The sequence below is a fragment of the Pelodiscus sinensis genome, chromosome 27 (genome assembly GCF_052426305.1).
Source record: "Pelodiscus sinensis isolate ZL-2025 chromosome 27, ASM5242630v1, whole genome shotgun sequence".
NCBI lineage: Eukaryota > Metazoa > Chordata > Testudines > Trionychidae > Pelodiscus > Pelodiscus sinensis.
Genome location: NC_143078.1, coordinates 855,016 through 878,409, shown reverse-complemented (window position 1 = coordinate 878,409; position 23,394 = coordinate 855,016). Strand labels below are relative to the sequence as shown.

At 46.9% G+C, this 23,394-nt stretch overlaps 2 protein-coding genes across 2 annotated transcripts in view; one reads left to right on the top strand and one right to left on the bottom strand.

Moving 5' to 3' along the window:
* LOC142820909 (uncharacterized) overlaps positions 1-11,250 on the top strand; it is a 40,580-nt gene extending 29,330 nt beyond the window's left edge. The window contains exon 5 of the mRNA XM_089773718.1: positions 4,772-11,250. Within this exon, the coding sequence (XP_089629844.1) occupies positions 4,772-4,912 (141 nt within the window). The 3' untranslated portion in view covers positions 4,913-11,250. The remainder of the gene's footprint in view (positions 1-4,771) is intronic.
* TSPAN2 (tetraspanin 2) overlaps positions 1-23,124 on the bottom strand; it is a 41,673-nt gene extending 18,549 nt beyond the window's left edge. The window contains exons 1-2 of the mRNA XM_006118815.5: positions 22,977-23,124; positions 11,245-11,347 (exon numbers count right to left, since the gene is read on the bottom strand). Coding sequence (XP_006118877.1) covers positions 11,245-11,347; positions 22,977-23,024 — 151 coding nt within the window. The 5' untranslated portion in view covers positions 23,025-23,124. The remainder of the gene's footprint in view (positions 1-11,244; positions 11,348-22,976) is intronic.
* Positions 23,125-23,394: the final 270 nt, after the last annotated feature.

The following is a 23,394-nucleotide window of genomic DNA, read 5'->3' as shown; positions in this document are numbered from 1 at the left end:
AATTAGCAGTTTTTTTAAAGGGATATTAATAAGGGCCCAAAAGCAAACTATTCCACTGCATAGGAAAGATAAAAAGTATGACAGGAGATCTTACATGAGCCAGAGCAAAACCTCAGAGGCGCGGGACCCCACCGTGGCTGCGGCTTCGCTCCCGGTGTCCCTGGTCTGCTGGGGACCGTCTCCAGAAGACCAGAGACACTGGGAGCAAAGCCACAGCGGCGGCGGGTTTCCGTGCTTCTGAGGCTTTGCTCTGGCTCTAGCAAAGCCTCAGAGGCGCGGGACCGCGCCGCTGCTGCCGCTTCGCTCTCGGTGTCTCTGGTCTGCTGGGGACCGTCTCCAGCAGACCAGGGACACCGGGAGCGAAGCCGCAGCCACTGCCGCTGCGGCTTTGCTCCCCGTGTCCCTGGTCTACTGGGGGGGGGGGGGCGCGCAGCTAGTGTGCCCCCCCCCCCCAGCAGACCAGGCTTTTGTTGTGGACCCTGGGACAGAGCAGCTGGGGCGCTGCCGGTTGGTCCTGCAGCGCCGCTCTGGGCACTACTGGACCAACCCGGCAGCATCCTAGCTGCTCTGCCCCAGGTGTCCTGATTCAGCCGCTGCTGGTCAGTTTCAGCAGAGGCTGAATCAGGACGCCTGGGGCAGAGCAGCTGGGGTGCTGCCGGGTTGGTCCAGTAGCGCCGAGGAGCGGTGCTACTGGAGCAACCCAGCAGCACCCCAGCTGCTCTGCCCCCAGGTGTCCCCAAGTCAGCCGCTGCTGAAACTGACCAGTGGCTGACTACAGGAAGCCCGAGGCAGAGTTGCTCTGCCCCAGGCTTCCTGGAATCAGCCGCTGATCAGTTTCAGCAGCAGCCGACTTGGGGACGCCTGGGGTTCTTAACTTGAATCTGTATGTAAGTCAGAACTGGCGGTCAGTTTCAGCAGTGGCTGAATCTGGATGCTAGTTCCGACTTACATACAGATTCAACTTAAGAACAAACCTACAGTCCCTATCTTGTACGTAACCCTGGGACTTCCTGTACTGCAAAAAGGGATTTAGGGGTCATAGTAGACCGCAAGCTAAATCGGAGTCAACAAAAGCAAATATGATTCTGGGATGCATTAACAGAAGTATTGTTAGAAAGACAGGAGAAATAATTCTTCCACCCTACTCTGCACTGATTAGGTCTCACTTGGAGTACTGTATCTAGTTCTGAGCACCACATTTCAAGAAAGATTTGGAAAAAGTTGGAGAGGGGCCAGAGAACAGCATCCAGAGAAGAGCAACAAAAGTGATTAAAGGCCTAGAAAACATGAGCTATGAGAGAAGACAGAAGGGGGACGTGATAGCAGTTTTCAAGTACCTAAACGGGTATTACAAGGAGGAGGGAGAAAAATTGTTTTCCTTTGGGTTGGGTGGAGCGTTGGATTGCCAAAGATACTTGAGGCAACAAGCTTCTCAAGAATAATCCGATGCAAGTGACAAGAGTGATTGAGTGGCAGATCATGGCAAAAGGGACCAGTTTCAGTCTGACAAGTTTAAAATGACTCCTCTTAGCCATGTCATGTCTTTCCTTGCAAATCATGGAATCATAGGATTGGAAGAGACCTCAAGAGGTCATGAAGTCCAACCCCCTGCTAAAAGCAGGACCAATCCCAACTAAATGATCCATCAGAATATTGTCAAGATAGTACTTAAAAACCTCTAGGGATGGAGATTCCTCCATCTCCCTAGGGAACCCATCCCAGTGTTTCCCCACCCAACTAGGGAAACAGTTTTTCTACTGTCCAACCTAGACCTCTTCCACCGTAACTGGACACCATTGCTCCTTGTTCTGCCATCTGTCACCACTGAGAACAGCCTCTCTCCAGCCTCTTTGGAACCCTTCTTCAGCTAGATGAAGGCTGCTATCAAATCCCCCCTCACTCTTCTCTTCTGTAGATTAAGCCCAAATCCTTCAGCCTCTCCTCGTAAGTCAAGTGCTCCAACCCCCTTATCATTTTTGCTGCCCGTTTCCCCAATGCGTCCACATCCTTTCTGTAATGAGGGCCCAGAATTGTATGCAGTACTCCAGATGTGGCCTCACCAGTGCTTAATAAAGTGGAATAATCACTTAATCATAAAGCAGACATTATGGATTGGGTATGAGAAATGTAAGAGGTCAAAGGCTGGCTGACTCCGCAGAAGCCTCACATCTATTTATCATGAGCACCTTCAAGAAGAGGGTTGGAAGACGATGGACTTGGCAAGCACCAAAGGATGTAATAAGAAATTAAATCAATTATGTCCTGATGGACAAGAGGCAACTGGTTACAGATATAACAGTCATTTCAGAATCAGTCATCTGTATACAATCAGCTCATCGACTGGTCAGAGCAAGAGTCAAAATAAACATCATATGGGAAGAAAAGATAAAGGTGAGAGTTAAGCACTGCACCTTACTTCCTTCACTTATCACATTTTCCTGTAGGAAAGCAAATATTTCCTAAGGATTTCAAATGGAAATTTTTCCCATGACAATTTCCATGGGAAAAGTTTCCAATATCCAGACAGATCTGCTTGTGATAATAAGGGCAACTGACAATGAGCCATTGGCCATTGCAGACAGAGAGGCCTACGACCACAAGAAGGGAAGGACAACAAACAAAGATGTAAGTTCAAGATGGCTGTAGATTTTACTCCACATGTTCACAGCATGGAGCTCCACTACATTGTGCGGTCTGTGGAAAAACCCCACACAAGACAGAAATTTCTAGCCTTCCTGGCTAGTGCCCATATCCTTCTCAGGCACGAAAATGGGCAATTCAGACTTCCCTGGCTACTGCTTCAAAGCTCTGGGACAGGATGCTATTTCCTTTTCTTTCTCTTGGCTGTAAGGACACACACTCTCTTTTGGAGTGGGTTGGGAGGCATCAATCATCCAGCCTGAAAGATCATGTAGTAACAAGGATAAAGGGCATTTTGTGTAGCACCCACAGCTGAATGGAGCATTTGTCTTAAGCACCAAATGTGGAAATCCATCCCCCGTGAGGAAAAAGAAAAGACAGAACTTTACAGCTGCAAATGTGAGAATATTTGTGCATGTGTTGGAGGCTACAGACAGCCTCATTTCAGAGACAGAATGAAAGGCTCAGTGAGAGACCTGCTCCTTTGCTTGCCTCCGAGCCCTCACAACCTCTCTCTAAAGCAGCGACCCACCCTGCTCAATGCAGACCTTTCTATGAACTACCAGCCAACCACCCACGACGACAAAATGGGTGCAGGAGTGGGCTGAGGGTAGGGGTCTGGGAGGAAAGTAGGGTGCAGAAACAGGGTGTGTGGTCTGGGCAGGAGGGACGGTGCTCACCTGACTCAGTGTCTCCCACAGCTCCCAGGCATCATCCTCTGCTGCTCCCATTGGCTGTGATTTTAGCCAATGGGAGCAGCGGGGAAAACCTCCAGGCAAGTGTTTTCCTGTGTTGCAGTTCCCCTAGCTGGTGGGGAGGAGTGGCAGTGCACAGAACTGCTTCCTTCCCTGCATCCTGGATCCTGCCCACAAGAGTCCCTTTCCCCCATAGCAGGAAGCTGGCGCTCCAACCTTCAGAGGGACAGGGCTGGAGGGACAGCATAGGCTCCACACTGCAGGGTGGGGGCAAGCCCGCAACCCACCTGCAAGATAGTTATGGACCACTAGTGGTCCATGGACCACACTTTGTGAACCACTGCTCTAAAGTGATGTGCAAAACTACAAACAACACAACTGCACAGTAATTAACCTCAATGGAAGCTTGCTTGTGTGTGTGACCAATTCATAATCCTTAAGAAATCCCACAGCATCAGAAACACTCTTGCTGTCAACGATACAACAAATGCACACTCAGAACAAGTCTCAAGCTCTGCTTCCAGTGTGAAAGATCACACAATGGATAGGGCAGGAATTACAATTCTGTTGTAGGCAGAGAAAAAACATTAACACACAAGCCAGGGAACCGGAGACCTGGAACCCACTTGTCTGTGTGATGAAGTAAGCCTCTTCCCAGGCTTATCTCCAAAGGCCTTCCTCAGCTACCGTCCCATGACACCGTTTTTCTGGGGATTTGAGTACACATGAAATACTGTGCCACATCTCCTGCCAGGAGTAAAACCCCCTGAGAAAGCCTGTTTTTTCCAAACACCTTCCCACAGCTTTGAGACACGGACCAATGTCTGAGGCTTAGGACTGTGGAGCAGTGGGAGATGAAGGCACAGTGTATCTACTTGTCCTTATTTCATACCAGTTTCTTATTAACCTGGCTTTCTGTATTTTCATGGCCATTTTTTCCATTTTAAATAGATTTCCTCTCTCTTCTTGGCTGAGAAGCCAATACAGCACACAGAGCCAAGTGTTCAGCCTCCACTAACTGAGAAATCAAGCAGCCCCATTCTTAGCACGAGGCAACACGGGGAGTGATGGCAGAAAATCCCAGCACCCAGACATGACTGGATTGCTACTGAATTGCCTAGTAAGCTCCAGGGACTGGCTACTGGCTTCCTATGGGGCTGAAAGTAACTCCAGTTCCATAGGCAATCGTCCATTCTCCCTGGCAAGGACACCCACCGTCATGATAGGGGTTCTCAGATCCTAAGGCTATTTGTAGTGACGCTGAGAAACCAAAGGTGTACACGCTTTGTGGGAGGAAATTAGAAACGCAGTTGAGTTGTTGAAAATCATGAGCCTGTTCCTTAGCTGGTGTCAACTAACAAAACGTGATTGTTTCCAAAAGAGCAACACCCATTTATAACACCCAAGGAGTTGGCCTCATTATTCTGTGTTCCCAGATTTTTACTATAAATATTCCTCTAAAACAAGCTTACAAAATGAGAGCAACTGACTGTAAGCAACCAGAGAGAAATGAATTACATGGATTGACAGAGGGAGATCGAACTCTCAGCTTCCTATCACAGCACAAACGTAAGTAGTCCTGTGGCACTTCAGAGACTAACACATTATATATATATTAGTATAATCAGCTTTTGTGGGCAAAACCCACTTCTTCAGATCAGCTTGAACAGAGAAAAAAGGAGGGGCGAACCCTCACAATTTATAACAGAAGATAGGGAAAGAGAAAAAAAAGTACCTGTTAATTGTAGTTCTGGTGTTAATAAGGCTGACTGAGTGGCCTGAAAGTGTCTCATGCTTAGCTTTTAATGTCAACTGGGTGTTCAATGTAAGGAAAAGCAGGTTTGGATGGCCCATTATAAAACCTACTTTCCTTACAGTCAACGTGAGTTGCCAACATGCCCTGTAAGTGCTTTGTAGAAGAGAATCTGAGGCTTGTGGAAGGGAATGTGTCATTCTTAGAGATAAACAGCAGGTATACTAGTGAAACCAAGTTAAACAGCTGTTGCTGCTAGGCAGAGAGCTACAAGAAATAACAGTTCCACACAAGGAGAGAGAAGAAAAGTGAAGGCAGATTCATGACCCAACATCTCTTTGAGAGATGACAAAAACAGCTATAAAATGTATTTACTTGGTTAAAGGGCTCATTATACTCATTAAATGCCTCCTGATTTTAGATATATAGAAAATGGAAAATGCAAGAAGACACAGCACTGTGAAGCTGAATGGATGTAGTGGGGACACACATGGTCATTTGCGAGTCTGGTACTATTTAATTACTTGAATAATGGAACGGAGAGTGTACTTATAACACTGGCGGGTAATGCTGAGCTAGGAGAGGTTACATGCACTTTGGAGCATAGGATTAGAATTCAAAATGCCTTGACAAATTGGAGAATTAATCTGAACTCAACAAGATGAAATCCAATAAAGAGAAATGCAAAGTACTTCACAGAGAAAGGGGAAAAATCAATTGTGCAACTACAAAAAAGGGAATAACGGCCTAAGTTGGGGTGAGCAAAAGGGCAACCATGGGCTGGATCCAACCCACAGAGGCCCTGCCAGTCCCCTGCCCCCAGGCCAATCAGGGTCAGGGGAGTGCGGGGCACTTAAGAGTCAACCCTGGCGGCTGACTAAGCGCCACATGCTGGAGGGCAGGAAGCGAGAGACTTTGTGCGCTCCCTCCTTCCCCCTCCCCCTAGCCAATCAGGGTCTGGGGGCAGGGGGTGCATGAAGTCTCCGCCTGCCCTACAAGGAGTGTGCATTGCTTAGAAGCACCGTGGACTCCTGGCAGGGCAGGAGGAGACTTCGCATGCTCCCTCCACCCCCACGCCCTGGTGTGGCACTTCTAAGCAATGCACACTGCTTGCTGGACAGAGGCATAACAGGGCAGGAGGAGACTTCCCATGCCCCCCCACCCCCAGGTCAGTTAGGGCTTGGGGCGGGAGGAGTGCACAAAGTCTCCTAGGGCTCGGCACTTAAAGTCAACCACCGGTTGCTGCGGAGGCAGAGAGCAAGAGACTTCACGTGCTCCTGCCACCCCCAGACTGATTGGCCTGGGGGCAGGTGGGGAGCGCATGAAGTCTCCTCCTGCCACCAGGATGGGTGCCTAAAGGGAACTGCCAGCTGTTCAGAACAGCTGGCAGTTCTCTCTTGGTGGAGTGGTGAGGGCAAAGACTTCATGCGCTCCCGCACCACCAAAGAAATCAGGCTCTGTGGGTGGGGAAGCATGGAAGTGTCCCATCCCTACACCTTCTTCCTGAGGCTCTGCCCCTTCTGGGGCAGCCTGGGGCCACTTCAAATATTTCTGAAGTGGCCCTCGGTCAAAAATGATTGCCCACCCCAGCCTAGGTGGTAGTAGAGCTGCAGGCAAAGTGGATCACAAAATGACTAGGTGAAGGTGAGGATGCATTTGCAAACCCCCCCCCCCCCCCGAACTAACTAATATGTATTCTGGAATGTATTAACAGGACTGTAGGACAGAAGAGGCAATTGTCCCATTCCACTTAGCACTGGGGAAGCCTTAGCTGGAGTACTGAATACAATCCATCCAGCCTAGACAGTCCAGAGGAGAGCTAAACAAATGTAAAGCATTGAGAAGAACCTGACCTTTGAAGAAAAGTTAAAAAGACTGGGACTGGTTAGTCTTGAGAAGAGAGCTAGAGGAGGACAGTCTTCAAATACACTAAGGGCTGCTATAAAAAGGATAGAGATCAAATGTTTTCCACATCTACTGGAAGTAGGATTAGAAATAAGGGACTTAATCTACGCCAGGAGATTTAGGTCAGATATTAGGAAAAACTTTTAACAGTAATTAAGCTCTGGAACAGGATCCTAAGGGAGTTTACAAAAAAGCTTCATCACAGGAGGTTTTTAAAGAACTGGTCAGACAAACATCTGTCAGTGATGGTCTGTTTTTGCTTGGTCTGCCCCACCACAGGGAGGAAGATGGAATCGATGATCTTCCTGCCCTGCATTTCCAGGATTCTCTGATTAGTGTGCTTAAATGGCTTTTCCCCCTTGAACTCTTATGTCATAGTTGCTAGACTCTCCTTGCCAACACAGAAAGGACCTGGCTCAGAGGAGCTCCCAGCAGCTGATAAAGGCTATGCATGCTGAGGACTTTCTAACGGGTTCAGTTTTTAATTAGTTTTCACATCAGTGACTTTTATTTTCTACCCAGGGTCCTTTCTATACAAACCATCCTCTGACTGCAGTATGAGGTACCTGCATATAAGGAGTGCAGGAAATATCTGAACCTAAGGTGGAGGATGAAAGTATCTGTAAGACAAGGACTGAGATGCAATGGCATGAGCAACAGCAGCAGTTCCCAGTTGCTGGTCAGAAGTGGCTGGTGTGGAATTATGCCTCTGTGTTCAGATGCTGCTTTTGCCTCTAGTTCTAATGTTAAAGGTCTGCTGGAATTTGAAGGGTTTGTGGATTTGGAACTGACTGAACAGGACTTCTTAAAGTGCTGACTTGGGTATGGTGCATGTGCCAAAACACACATCCAGGCAGCACTGAGAAAGATTTGAGCACAGGAGTAGGCAGCTGCAGGTCATATGGTGTCATGTGGTGAGCTGCTCCTGTTTGCGTGGGTACCCACCACTATGGAGAAAAGCTGCTCATATCCTTCTGCTGCAGACATGACTTCATATCCTAAAGCATGTTCTGTCTCGCCATTGCCACTCAACGCTAGTAAGATCACTCTGTCTCGTCAATGATCGGAAAGGAGAGCCCCAGCCTTCCCTGTATTTCCAACCACAGCCATTCTAGCCCTCACAAATGATCAGATTATATAACTGGGGTGGAAAAGTACAATGTAATAAAGTGGCAAAGAGTTTGCAATGTGCAGGGCGTGCAACACTTCTGAGCCAAGTATGCTGCAGGGAGCAGTCAGCCAGACTGATTCATTCACACAGATCCGTTTTCCTGTTACACTGCAAGGCAACACAGACTGGCTACATTCATATGGTATTTTACTGTCCTTGACACCACTGCGATTTAATATTGTACTTGCTAGGAGATATACAGCGAGTGTCCTGCAGCCAGCTGTGCGGGGCCAGAACACAAGCCTTCCCCTTTTGCCCAGCCAGTGCTGGAGGGAAGGGTTGGGTCTCAAATGGTCCCATAACCCTGAACAGACTCATTCTGTGGGGAAGTGATGTCCAGAGCCTACGAGAAAGCTGTTTCTATCCTCTACCTGGGAAAGTCTAGGCCCCGAAAGGCCAAACACCTCAGCTGGCACTGGGGGGAGAGATTCCCAGAGTGCCACAGACAAGTCTAGCTTGACTCTATGGGTGGCTGAGAGGGCTTGTCTGGGAGCCCTTGTGCTGGAGTTTCACTTACTGTTTCTTTAGCTCTCTCCTCATGTCCGCTCTCTCTTCACAAACGTAATGCCCTGCTTGACAGGATCATCTTGGCTTCATTTTGGGCTTTAACATTTTACCTTACAGGTAACATCCCTACAATATGAGAAGCTCACTCAGGTACAGGAAATTACCGGATAGTGAAATGCACTGAACTAAAATCTTGAGGTCACGTGAGTGTCACTGTTCTCTTTAGAGGTGGCATATGAACTGGGCTCACTTTCCTTTTCAAAGAAAGCAAGGTACTTAATTTTAGGTTTCTTGGCATGATGATCTCAGAAAGAAACAAGGAGATTCCCTCTTCTTGTAAATCGTTTTTCCCTCTGACCAGTGCAGGCAGCACAAATGGGTGCAGTTATCAGTTCAGGTTCAAAGGATTTCCCACTACATTTTGGTTCTGTGCCTCAGCTTCCCCTCTTAGCAGCTAGGTTCCGCAGTGAAGGGGTTCTGCAAATACCCAGGCAAAATGAACATGGCAGAAATTAAAGCCAGTTTTGGAGCAGGAGATGCAACTGACCTTTCACAAGGACATTCTCAAGCTTCTCCTCAAGTGACCAAAATCAAAACAATACTTGGAATGTCCATGTAAGTCTTCAGCAGCAACAGCGGCATGTTCCAAATTTCCTACTGTGCATTCGCCAGAACAATCTACTTTTTGATTAGCAAGGATACTAGAATCTGCATTAAGCCAACATCATCGCATCCCTTCATGCGAATCACAGGCTTTTTGCCAGGGTTTAGTCATCTATCCTTTAACTACATACTGGCTATAAATGAACCATCAGTAGTTGATTGTAATAAACAGAATAACATTCTGTCTCCTCAGATCTCTTAGGCCATTCAGAAACACATGGGGAAGGGAAGATCTCCAGGACATAGTGTGGCCAATTGACCAGTTATTTCACCATAGGCTCAAAGTAATGCCCCAGCAACCTGCCAAAAGTATGTTCTGCTGGAGGTAATCTCTCACATATGAGAGATCAATACATTAAAAATCCTATGGGACCCTTTGCAACGAAGGGGTGTTGAGCTGCGTGTCCTGGCCAAATTCCAATCTGAATAATTTCACTCTGCCTCCTTAAATATCCACGTCAGTTTTAACAGGACATACCCTTCCTGTTTCTAAACTACTGCAGAGTGAGCTGAGAGTTCAGGGCTGAGATGAGTGTAGCAGGAGTGCTGCAGGCCAGGATGGCTGTACATTAGGAGAGCTAAGCAAGTGATGCTTGCAAGATACCAGGATTAGGGAAAACATTGAGGCATTCTCTTGCAGGAGCATGACAGCCATACATTAACTTGCAAATCATAAATAGTGTCATGTGATCCATCAAGGGGCTGGGGCCTGGGTCAATTCCCAACTGTACAATGGACATTTAAAGGCAACTGGAGAGAGAGTTAAAATTGGACTAAGGGTAGAAATAACTACTGCTGTGCAATGCTTCTGGGTCAGCTTTCACTGCTGGCGGGCACTCAACTCCTCCAGTGATTCACATTTAATACTCTCATACTAGCAGCCAGGATCTTGTCTCCTCTGGAGCTCCCCAGATGCTGTTTTGCCAGCAAGGACTGGGTATTCCTCCACACTTGGCATTGGTGAAGGATGAAATGAGTGTGATGATCAGAATGTATTGAGTGAGCTCAAGCTTAACGCTTAAAATAGACTGACGCTGACGTCTCCTACTGTGATCAGAGAGGAAAGGGGAAAACAAATCAAGGGCACGGGATGCTTGTCACAATTGGCAATGGATGGCTGAGTAAAGAGAAGTGTGAAACCACAGGCACAATGTACAGCAACCAATTAGGCACATATTAAATATTTCACATCAGGAGCCCCCAGACAACCCCAAGAGGGCTTGAAAAGCACATCTGGCACTTCAGGAAAATGACACCTCTAAATTTATATAAGAGCAAGTAACGCAGCCTAGGGCTCAGGAGTTGAGCTAGTACCTGCTCGGGATGGGGAAACATTTCTGGAGATGACAACAATGCAATTCTACTTTTCAACCATGGCAGGATCTGTTCCAGTTCCACTGAGACAACACTGGGGGCCTGTAGGGAGGGGCAAGAAGAACTGAAGAGCAGTAAATCTTCCTGTCTGTTTCTGGTGCAGGTCCAAATGCTACACAAATGATCCCAGTGCAATTGCATGGAAACATGAATGTGCCAGGATACGGATCACTCCAACTTCACTATAGTGCTGGCTAGCAGCAGCAAGGAAAAGCCCCCAAGGATGTTGTGGTGGGCAGCCCTGAATGAGTGTGCAAACTTTCCCAGCTTCCGTTTCATAAGCACCAGCTGTACTGAAAAAAACTCAACCATGAAATCGTATTTAGGAACAAATACAAGTCTGCAAAAGCTTTTGCCAAGGAGAGAATTGAGAGAGGCTACTAGTCATTAACATGGCATGGCAGGGCAAGACACAAGATCAGTGCCATTCACCGAAATTTTAAAGCACCCCACTCGTGCAGCATAAAGCTGCGTCTGGGATCTTACCTGCTGATTAAAGCGAGGCTGGTGGTACAACCAAAGTCCCCTTCACTTACCCATGTACAAAGACTCAGGGGATTTCTCCGCTGAAGTTAAGTCTCCTAGGACCCCACCAAATCGCAGCCATAGTCCAAAGGTAATGACAGCCAACCCTGCCAGCTGAAAAGCAAACAGACCTATTAATAACTGAACTAGAAAGAGATCGAGCATGCCAAAGAGCTGCAATCAGGAACTCCTGGTGCTTCCTGGAAACTCCTAAACCTCAGGATTATAGAGTTGTTTTACTCAAAGAGAACTTGTCTCATCTTCTCCTCTGGTTCTCACACCACGGTGCTTCTTAGCTCATGCATATAATGTTTGAAAGTCAAAGATATTCAACCTCAGACATTCATCAACATTGCCCCAAGTAGCCTTGCAGGCTGTGTGCCCCACACTTAGCAACAGTGCCCAAACGGTCATTGCTCAGGCTGCCATTACTAGTTCCCACAAGTCCAAACAGGCAGAATTCAGAGAATTTGCCCAAGGTGCTGACACTGGGCTGTGCACACACTGACTGGACAGTTCCCTGAAGGGAAATCTCATTTTCCTCTCTTCTGTTTCATTCTCTCCTACGCCCTGAACCACTCCCCTGCCACTCCAGACCATCTGGGGTAATTTGCAGGCAGGCCAACCCAGCCAGTTGCTACTCTCCATGCAGAGCTGAAGTCTGAGGTCTGTGGAAGTGTTTTATGTCCAGGAGCCGAGATGGTGGGGTCAGCCCATGCTGGCTTGGCACAGACAGAGCTGTTGGGAGAGGAATAACTTCAGTTTTCCAGCCAAAATCTTGTGGCTGTTCTGAAGCTGAAAGAATAGATGCTAGGGCTGGGTGAGTCCCCCGCCCCTGTTTCACTGGCCCTGCTGCATGGTGAGGAGGGTACAGTGGGCCCAGCCAGTGGCTGCTCTGAAACTCTGAGGAAGATGAGGCCAGGGACCTCACTCTTCCCCCATCTCTGCCATAAAACAAGAGTCTCTTTTTTAGGATCTCAAGCTGCCAGTTGGCACTATCCATGGAATGAGACAGATTCTGATTTGGGGTATTTTTAAACCAGGAAAAAGAGATTCTGAACAAGGATCCTGTTTCCCTGGAAGGAATGTGCTAAAGTTAAGCAGGGCTAGGCCTGGTCAGTCATTGGAGGGGAGGCCACCAAACACAAGCCTGATGCTGCAGGGAGCAGCCATTTACTAAGGACAGTTTTCACACCTGCATTGTAGGCACTGGGACTGTGGCACTAGAACAAAAAAGGAGCCGTTCTAAGTGAAACCTTATTCAAAGCTTAAAAGGTAGAGGGGGAAAAATCCCACCAATGTTAGCCTAAAAGGCTGAAATGATAAGATAGAGGGTCTATTTTGCAGCTTCTGATTGAGTATGGAAAAGAAAAGGGAAAGAGTGAAAATCTATTATTTGTGTCCTTGTAAATAATTCTGTTAAGATGCTAATGTAGTGCCCTGAAAATGGGTGTTTTATGTGTGATTTCGACCATGAATTTGGCCTGCTAGACTTTCAATTGTTAACCATAGTTCAGGAAAACTGCAGCATATCAAACTGAAAATGGCATGGTAGGAATGGGTGTATGGAATCAACTTTTCCTAAATGACCCACAGCAGGCTGAAGGGACCCCAGACTTGCTGAGGAAACATTTATCCTGTCAGATGGCATCGTGCCTTTCATTCACTGCAGCAATACAAGAGCTGCTATGGGCAAACACAGATATTCCCTATAAGCTTGCCTATCTGCCATAGCTGCCTGTGTGACTATCAGTCACAATATATTTCTTTTTCCCTTCTTTTATGAGACGGCTCACTACCCCCCAAAAGTGACATCATGAAAGAAAATGCCTTTATTTTCCCTTACTTAATAAGTTTGGGTTCCACAGTCGGCATCCTTCCAAACGTATTTAGTTTGAATTTCCCTGCTCAGGATACAAAAAGTGACAGGGCAAGGTCAGTGTTTCCAGAAGGCTTTTAAACAGTACCAGAGGAGAAAGTACAAGGATACATACTGATCATACTAATTAATAGGCTGCAGTCTTTCTGTGAGAATCATATAGGATAGGTTATTTGCAACATTAGCTCCTTGGGAAAGTTACAAGCCTATAAAATACCATGGATTCAGAAAACATTTGGTACTAGGTACTGATAGGGGTAGCTCTGAGCAAACACTCTTGAACTGCTGAAGAGAGGCAGAAGGCTGTTTGAATGAGATCAAATATTTTCCGTACAGACAACGGCATGTTTCATACTTCAAACTTCAGCCACAAGCAAGCTGTGCAGATTTGGACAAGTAGCAATAGGAGAGACAATAGAAGATTATGTCCCATTTAGAATCCTCTCCGAGTGTACCGAGGCTGGGAGCTATGAATAGGTTTCATATGGGGTCAGTGTTTCATACTTTCTGCTGAGAATGTAACTGAATAATTTTAACCAAAGTGCAATTAAAGTGTCCTGTGTTGGACTTTCCCAAACTTGGGTCCATAGAGAGCTGCCTGTGACTTGGTGCTGGTTCTCCTCGTTTCCAGCTTAGAAACAGAGTGGATATGAGGGGAGATGAAAGGCAGAGTTGGAACAAAGTTGGTGACTATTTTTTTTTTAAAAATGCATACACTTGGTCTGAGGTTAAGATGAAAACAGGAGACAGGCTTGTTGAAAGTCTCTGAGTAAAGATGAAATTTTTATGTCAAAAGTTAAGTATGGGGCACTTCCAGACTACTTAATTAGTCTTATTAGCACCGGTTCTACAATTGACAGGTACCTTCTCCCCCCCCTCCCTCCCCGTTATAAAAGACTTGGTTTTCCATTGGCTAGCTAACTACAAAAGCAGCTTCTCCTCTCTTGGTATTCACACCTCCAGATCAGCTGCTAGAAGTGGGCCTCATCCTCCCTGACTGGATTCACCTCATGATCTCTAGCCTTATTCTGGCCTGCATATTTATACCTGCCTCTGGAAATTTCCACTCCACACATCTGACAAAGTGGGTCTTTGCCCACAAAAGCTTATGCTCCAACACTTCTGTTAGTCTATAAGGTGCCACAGGACTCCTTGCCGCTTATGCAGATTCAGACTAACACGGCTACCCCTCTGATACTTGGTTTCTGTTATTCCTCTCCAGCTCATCATCTTATGAAGTGGGTTTTGCCCACAAAAAGCTCATGGTACTATATATATATAGTGCCTGGGAAAATAAAGCAGCAGGGCACAGATTATCCAACAAATTCTTAGAATGTATTGGAGATAATTGTTTATTTCAGAAGATGGAGAAAGCTACTAAGGGAAAGGCTGCTAAAATCTGATTTTAACAAACAGGGAGGAACTGGTTGAGAATCTGAAAGTGGAAGGCAGGGTGAAAGTGATCATGAAATGAGTTCATGATTCTAAAGAGTGGTAAAAGAGAGATTTTCAATGACGTAAAAATTAAAAAAGAATCGTACAAAAAGTGGAAACTAAGTCAAATTACAAAGCATGAATATAAACTCAAAATGCAAATATGTATGGGACAAAATTAGAAAGGCTAAAGCACAAAATGAGTCCAAACTAGCTAAAAATAAAGGGTAACAAGAAAATATTCTACAAATACATGAGAAGCAAGAGGAAGACCAAGGAGAAGCTGGCCACTACTCAATGATAAGCACAAAACGGTAACAGGAAATGTGGAAAATACAGAGTGGTTAATGACTTCAGTTTCAGTTTTCACTAAGAAGGTTGGTGGCGATGGACATCTTACATAGTGAATGCCAGTGAAAATGAGGTTGGATCAGCAGCTAAAATATGAGTCAACAGTGTGACAGTTGCAAAAAAAAAGCAAACATAATTCTGGGATAAAAATCTCAGAGGGGGAACCATGTTAGTCTGTAACTGAAAAAACAAGGAATGGTCCCACAGCACCTTACAGACTAACAAAAAATGTATGTGGCAGCACGAGCTTTCATGGGCAAATGAAAACTCGTGATACCACCTATATTTGTTACCATTCTGGGATGTATTAACAGGAGCACGGTAAGCAAGAATGAGAAGTAATTCTTCCACTCTACTTTGAATTGATTAGGCCTCAAATGGTGTTTTGAGTCCAGTTCTGGGCATTACATTGCAAGAAAAAAGTGGAAAAATTGGAGACAATCCAGAGAAGAGAAACAAAAAATGATGAAAGGTCTAGAAAACATGGCAGATGAAGGAAGACTAAAAAAACTGGGTTTGTTTAACCTGGAAAAGAGAAGACTGAGAAAGGAAATGGTAATAGTTTTCACATATGTAAAAGATTACAAGGAGGAGGGAGAAAAATTATTCTTCTTAACATCTAAGGATAGGGAGAAAAAAAAGCAATGGGCTTAAATCGCAGCAATGGAGGTTTAGGTTGGACATTAGGAAAAACTTCCTGTCAGGGTGGTTAAATACTAGGACAAATTGCTTAGGGTGGTTGTGGAATCTCCATCACTGGGGATATTTAAGAGCAGGGTAGACAGACATCTGTCAGGGATGATCTAGCTGGTGCTGGTCCTGCATTGAGTACAAGGACTGGACTAGATGAGCTCTAAGTCCCTTCCAGTCCCGTGATTCTATACCTCACAAGAAGCTGTAACGATGCTGTTGGTAACACCATTAAACCCTCCTGTATTGTTCTGCAATTTTAGGAGTTGAGGTCCAGTGTATATACAAATATCTCCAGAGGCTGTCAGGAGTTGTCATGCCATCGTGTTAATTAGCAGAGTTTGATTGATCTCCCTGCTCTCCAGATATGGAAATCTACGTCATCTTGTGTTGGTTGACATGAAAGCAATCATAGCGCAAACCAATATTATAACCTCTTCTGCTCAAGAGGAGTCATGGGAGTTAGCTCAGAGAAAGGAAATGGGCTACTGGCTCCCTGTATGGCCTACAGGCCAAGAGGTGACTGAGGTAAGTGAGAGGAGCAGCTTGCAAGCTGGGCAGGGTTTGGGCACCAGGGGAGTGAGTGAGAGGTGTGGCTGCTGAGCTCTTGGACACTGGCAACAGGTGTGATCCTGGTCGACAGGTCAAAGAAAATGAAAATGGAAGGGATACCTTGGGAATGGGCTTTTAGCTTAAGACTGTTGCTAATGGCTGTATTACTGCAGTCTCCTTTAGCTCATTCAACCAGACATAATGAGAACTGGCCCAGTTGTAAAAACTTATAGACACTTCTCTTCAATTGTGCACGGACGTCCTGCACAACTCCTGCTTAAGAAAACTATATTCAAGGCAAAAACCAGGCGGATGCAATAAGGATAAGACTTTTATCACACTACAGGCAGGGATTCACCGCAGCAATGACTATGCTTTCTTCTCACATCTAGATTTGCGAGAGCCAGCTCCTTGTATTGCCTGAATTCTGTGCAAATAAAATCTCAGCTTTGGAAGTTGTACTAACAGCAAGCCCTAATGTGCTTTGTTACACCGCACATTTGCTTCAGAGCTCCCACTCCCACTGGAAAACTGAATTCCAGAAAGACTCTAAACACAGCTGTGCTTCTTATGCTGACATCTCAAAGACAGGGGAACTCTTGCCAGGTCTGGTGCATGCAGAGACTCTTGAGCACCCTGCACATACAGTGAACCTGGAAAACACCACTCCAGTCACTGACAAAGAACTGTTACTAAACAGAAGGTCTTAGTAATGCAGGGGGAGTTGAATTTTAGTTTGGGGTACTTTTAAGTTCCTTGCATAGGACTGACTGTGGAAAACTGCCCTGCCTTTTCTGGTAGGAAATAACTTATTACATATTGGTATGTGAGGATTCATTTGTTTACAACTTCTTTATCTTTGAAACCTTTTTTTTTTTTTTTTTTTGGCAGACTTAGCAAGCCCACACCCTTCTCTATCTAATCTATGTATCTACTGCATTTCTAGGACATCTGCACCTATACTACATGATGGTATACAATATGAGTTACATGGTAACTTTGTAGTTTCATATCCAAACTGGCTTTGGATTAGTCAGGCTGAGAAAAGCATTTGAGAAGGATTTTATTTTTAAAAATCAGAAATCTCCCTCACTCCACTCCAAAATACTTGCAGGACCACTTGCATTTTATTATCAGCAGAACTGACTTACATGGGCACTGCGTGTTGTGTAGTCTTGCCTTAATCTTTGTATTCATGCCTGTCAGTGTGAAAGAAGCTTATATATGCATACATTTGCATATATATTTGCATGTACATGCAACCACACTTAAGTTGCGGCCCTCGGCATGTGCTGTATCATTGTGGCCCCCGGGGCTTCCAAAGTTGAGTAGCCCTGACCTAATGCATTATTGGAAGGCTCTCACATACTGTGCCTATGGGCTATGGAATGTATGTGTGGGAAGCCCAGTTACTCTCAATGATAACACATAGAATGTGTTTGTGTGGGCAAGCAGCTATCTCTCTGAATGCCCCGTTACCGTTAGTGAGCAAACAGGATAGGTGTGAGCACATATCTGTACAGTGAAGGAGCTTGCTTATAGCTGGGCCTCCTAATTTTGAGCAGGCCCCCAGAGTACAGACTCTTTCCTTCTTGTGTCCATGAGGACAAGGCATTTGGGCAGGAAGATTGCTCCGTGCCCCTGAACAAGTTCTGCTAAACTCCCTGAATGGGTGACTGAACTCATTTGGAGTGAAGTGACTTTTCTCTCTACAGACCTGATCTGTATCTTAGAGGGCATCAGCTCAGCCTTCTGTTGGTTTATCACAACATTTTTGTATATTAGTGTTTCACAACAAATTAAGTTTCAGGAAAAACTCTCTTGGTGCCCTGTCACACTGTTGTTTAGTCTGTCCTGAGTGCTGACAGTGTGCTTAGTGCTGAGTGTACATAGAAGTATCTAGGCAAAAGGCACCTCCGGTGTAAGTCAAGACACAGGCATCCTTGACCAGATGGTCTTCCATTAAACCCAGGCTGCAAAGGAAAGCTTCCAGAGTATGTACATGGTTTCTTTATGTATATGCTTACAAGGCTTTCCCCTCCTGCCATCTAGACTCACTCACTGGTGCTACGCTATACACAAAATAATAAAAAATACATTCACTGTTTGTTTTATAATTACTGTGAAGGCTCTAGAAAGACACATGATGCGAGGAGGGACCTGAGAGTATTGAGTGCAGAAGAATATGATACAAAAGAGCATTTACTGGGGCATCAAAAATTTGAGTGACTCACGAACCTTGGTGCAGCATCACTAATGGATCTTAACTTTTGAGAACTGGTGCAGTATCATCCCACATCAGCAAGGTGCTGCAATGGAATGATGCTTCATCACCATATCAAGAAGCTGTTCAGTGAACTGACCACACTCCAATGGAAAGCATTAGTCTCATAAGGGTAACTTGTAGAAGCAGCAGATGACAAGTGCATGGGACACAAAAGCTTGGTGCTGGAATCCACATGTGATGTTTTGACTTGTGGAATTACTGTTTCTCAGGTGAAGAACAGGGCATCTCTGAAAGTTAACTATATCCATTTTATCTTTTATAAGTCTATTTTAGAGTGCATCTGTCTGTGAGTGAGTCTGTCTGCGAGTCCGTTGTTCAAGAACTCCTAAACAGCAAGAGCTAGGAGCACCAAATTTGGTAGGAAGCTTCCTCTTATCCTAATTGAGAGTGAGGTCAGGGTTTGGATGTGCCAGGAAATCAGGAAGTCCCTGAAATGGGGCTGTTTTCCATAACATGGAAGGGGCTCTTCGATGGAAGAGTGGAGGGATTCAGTAGTTACAGTGGCCAATGGATGCTGCGAGAGCTGTGGAGAGCCATACTGTAGAGCAGCATTTCCCAAACTATGGGCTGCGGCCCATTAGTGGGCCGCGGGAAAAAAATACTGGGCCTCAGCATGGCTGCTGGGAGAGGAGCAGAGTGGGGCGAGCTGGGAGGAGGGGGGGAGGAACCAGCCGCCAGGAAGCAGTGCTGGGGGCTGCGGGGCTGTCCCGCAGAGATGGGGGGGCAGGCAGGCGGGCGGTAGAATCAGGGTTGGGGGTAGTGGGGCTGTCTGGCGGCAGAGATCGGAGATGGCAGGTGGCGGAACCAGGACTGCATGGGGCGGGGCGGGGCGGGGCGGGGCGGGGGGGAGCTGGCTGGGGGAGATCAGGAGGAGGAGGACAGCAAACTTTTGGGGGGAAGGATAGCTCAGTGGTCTGAGCATTGACCTGCTAAACCCAGGGTTGTGAGTTCAATCCTTGCAGAGCGGATTTGGGGCAAAATTTTGTCAGGGATGGTTCTTGGTCCTGCTGTGAAGGCAGGGGACTGGACTTGATGACCTTTCAAGGTCCCTTCCAGCTCTAAGAGATTGCCTATCTCCTTTAATTTATTTATAGAATCAGCTGCCGGAAGCAGGGCTGGACAGGGGGGCATCAGGGGAACGGGGCTGACCGGGGTGGGGGTGTGACCAGCCACTGGAAGCAGGGCTGGACTGGGGAGATCGGGAAGAGAAAGGGGGGGGAGTGGGACTGACCTGGGCACATGCAGACCCTGGCAGACGAGTGAGTCTGGCCGGGGATTCCATTTTGCCCCCTACCCTCAACATTCCCTTCCAAGAGTAGTTGCGAACGGCAGACACACTCAGACAGCTTGAGCACATCTACCAGCCAGGCAGCTAAGGACCAATACACCTAATTATAATAAAATGTACCTAATGAGAAAATACCAGGCATTTTATATGTCTGGTAATTTCTCAATTTCTTTCCCAGACAAAACCTTCAAATACCAGACTGTCCAGTACAAAACTGGGACACCTGGCAACCCTACCCTTCCTTGCACCCTCCCTCCTAGCTACATACCCTACCCTCAATCTGCTCCTGCCTCCTAAAGTGCTAATGTGGCGTCAGGTCCCTCAAGCCCTGGACCAGGTTGGGTGGTGGATGCAGCTGGGTGAAACACTGAAAATTTATTCTTTTTTTTATATGCATTTATATTTTTGGGCTGCAAAAGACAGTACTGAAAAAAAAATGGGTTCCAACTAAAGTAAAAAGTGTGGGAAACCCTGATCTAGCCAGCTTTCTATCCATCTTAGTCCATTTATTCAATCCATATTCCCTTAACTTGCTGGCAAGAATATTGTGGGTAACTGTATCAAAAACTTTGCTAACACTGGCACTGAGGGCTTTGGGAGGACTAGAAACAACTTATCTGAATATTCATCATTTGCTTATTGAATATGCAAATATGCAAATGAATGTTACCAATCCTCCAAAAGCTGGTGAATGGATTTACTGGTCCCCGTGTCAAAAAGTTTGGGAACCCCTGCTGTAGAGTAATCACTGGGGGCAACCAGATGTTGTGTCAGCTGAGGTTTGCCTCTTTTTGCATCAAGAATTCCTTTGTTCCATGATGAAGCCTTTCCTAAGATTTATAAAAAACAAACCAAACACAAAAAAGAAGCCCAGAGCACTTGATAGGCATGTTTTAAAAGTTAAATGTGAAGCAATGCATAAATTGTATAGCTTTCTTTTGCTATATTATACACACTGCCCAGAAGTTTCCTGCTCACAATATTAAAACAAAGTCACAGTGCTGAAACAAACACATCATGTGACTAGTAACACAGTGAGATACTTACACTTCTTTCCTGTGTTGGTTATGTGTAAAACAAAAGCATCTCCTATTGCCACATCGCCAAGACAAGGTGTGCCAGCTCACAGGCCTCAGGTCCACCCTCTCACCGTGTAACGTGGAGGCTTAATAAAGCTCCGCAAAATAGACAAATCAGCAATTTTACATAATTGTGGAAATATCGCCATATTTAGAGCCATGTTTTTAACAATGGAGGATTTTGTTTCCTTTTTGGATCATTATTATCAGCATAGCCCAAGCCCAGATACCAGTACAGGACTGGGAAAACACCAATTTCGAAAACAATGCCAAGGAATAAACAGCTCCTATGATTTTTGTTGAACTAATGTATAGCTGGAGTTCTTTATTTCTATTGCTGTATGGTTGGGCAAAACCCCACAGATACTCTTTCACTACAGAGCACTAGCTATTTTCTTCTAGCTGCTGGTAACACTGGTAAGTATTTAGAACTAGGAGTAGAGCATTTGAGTTTTATGTCAGAAGCAAAAAGGATCAGAATTAATTTGGCCTTTTTTTGGAGTTCAGCAATGAACATCACTCCCTAAGCAAATATTCTTGCAAACAACCACCACAATAGACTGTTTACAAGATCAAGAGCAGAGTTTGAGAAGCTACAAGCCAAACTGCAAAGAGTGTGCAAGTCTATTAGTTAGCATGTGTGCCCAAAAGTGCACCTAGGGTTTAGGAACAACTCCCTCAGCACTGTGATTGTGAAGATGCTGATATTATGGGTTTTTCTGTGAAGGAAGTCTGCATTCTGAAAAGACATATTTTAGCCTTCCCAATGAACATACCTACAAATATTACTGTGCAGCTGCATGCTTTAAATATAAGGGATATAGGCAAGTAGTTGACTCTATGATAAGCATACACTTATCAGATAGTCAAGTAGGGACTCAACTAGTTGCTTCCCCTTTCCTTGCTGCCTCTATCATAGGCAGCAGGGGTGGGGAGGGGGGAACGGGAGACAGTTTAAAAGCACTGGCTTCACGGAGGGCAGAGGAGGCAGAGGCACAGTGGGGAAATGGCGTGAGTGGGAACAGAAGCAGTCCCTGCTCATGCCGGTTCCGGTTTCCACTCTACAAGAGGCAGCAAGTGGGGAACACGAGACGGTGCTGGGAGGAGCCAACTTAAAAGCCAGTTCCCCCCAACACTATCTCCAGAGTACTGCCTGCCTACCTACCCCTGCTGCCTCTATCAGAAGCAGCAGGGGAGGACAGAGAGGCTGCTGTGAAGCAAACCCTGCTTGCAGGAGCCCCAGCGGGGATGTACACACCCGCCCTGTGAACAGGGGCTGCTGCCACCAAGCAGCCCATGTTCGCAGCTGTCAGGGGTTGCTCCAGCACCAGCTCTGTCTGCAGCCCGCTCTGGCAGCAGCCCGTTTGCGGTGGACAGGGCTGTCTGCAGCAACTAGGGGCTGCTGGCTCAGTGCAAGGCACGGATGCTGTGCCTCTGCATTTTAAATGTAGTACCCTTCTTACCCAGTGGCTCTTACTACATTTAAAAAGCAGAGCTGCAGTGTGGGTGGTTCCCAGAGCTGGCATGAGCCAGCTGGCGCAAGCCTGCTCCTGGAGCTACCCCTACTGTGGCTCTGCAGAGTGCTCCTATCAACTTGTCATGTAGTCATTACAAATTGTGTCGACTATAGGATAGCTAGGTAGTCACAATTTAACATCCCTAAGCAGTAGATGCCTAAACCCATGTCTAAGTGCTCCAGCATCCAAAACTGCAAGCACTAAACCAAACCAGGATAAGGCCAGGCTGAAATGTGTTCATATGTTTGCAGGGCTGTGATGCCTGCTCCTGGGAATTGGGGTCGTGGTGTGCTCACCTACTGTTTGCATAGCACTGACATGCCAGAGACAGACAAAGCTGTGGCCCGGAGGACCTCACAAGCCCAAAGGCAAAGGCCAGGTGCGGGGTGCAAGACAGGGGCCCCCACGCCACGTAGAAAATACCAGTGGAAAGTACTGTCCATTCCCGTTTCACTGCGAGCAAGGAGGAGGGATCCGGCAGGTTCTCGGGGCCCCCTCCCCGCCTGGCGATGGCTTGTAGGTGTCCCTGGGGACGTGGGTGTTGCGGGGAGCAGCTCAGGAGTCCCCGGGCCAGGGGTTTGGGAGAAGCAGCCGAGCAGAGGTGGGTGCCTGTGCCGTCCGCAGCCTGACAAGCGCCCCGGGGCAGCGCCGAGCGGACCTACTCACCCAGAAGACGAAGTTGAAGGCGAAGAGCAGGAACTTGACGCAGCGCATCGCGCCCCGCAGGCGCCCGCTCGGGCTTCGGGCTCCGCGCTCCGACTCGCCAGCGGCTCCGGCAGCGCGGGGGAGGCAGGTGCAGCGAGCGGCGTGGGCGGGCAGGAGCAGGCCCCGCCCACGGGCTTTGCCGCGAGGCCCCACGGCAGGAAGAGCGCTGGGCTGGGCTCCGAGCCGGCCGCGCTTCGGGGGGCGCTGGGACAACGCGCGTCCTGCGGGCCGTGTGATTCCGGCAGCCCCCGCCGCCTCACTTCCTCGCACAGCGCCTTGCGGGTCAAGCGCGCAGCTAGCAGCCCCTCTCCGAGGCCTCTGGGCGCGCGGCTGCAGGGCGGCGGCGAAGGTGAGCGTTTGGTGCTAGGGCAGTTTGCTC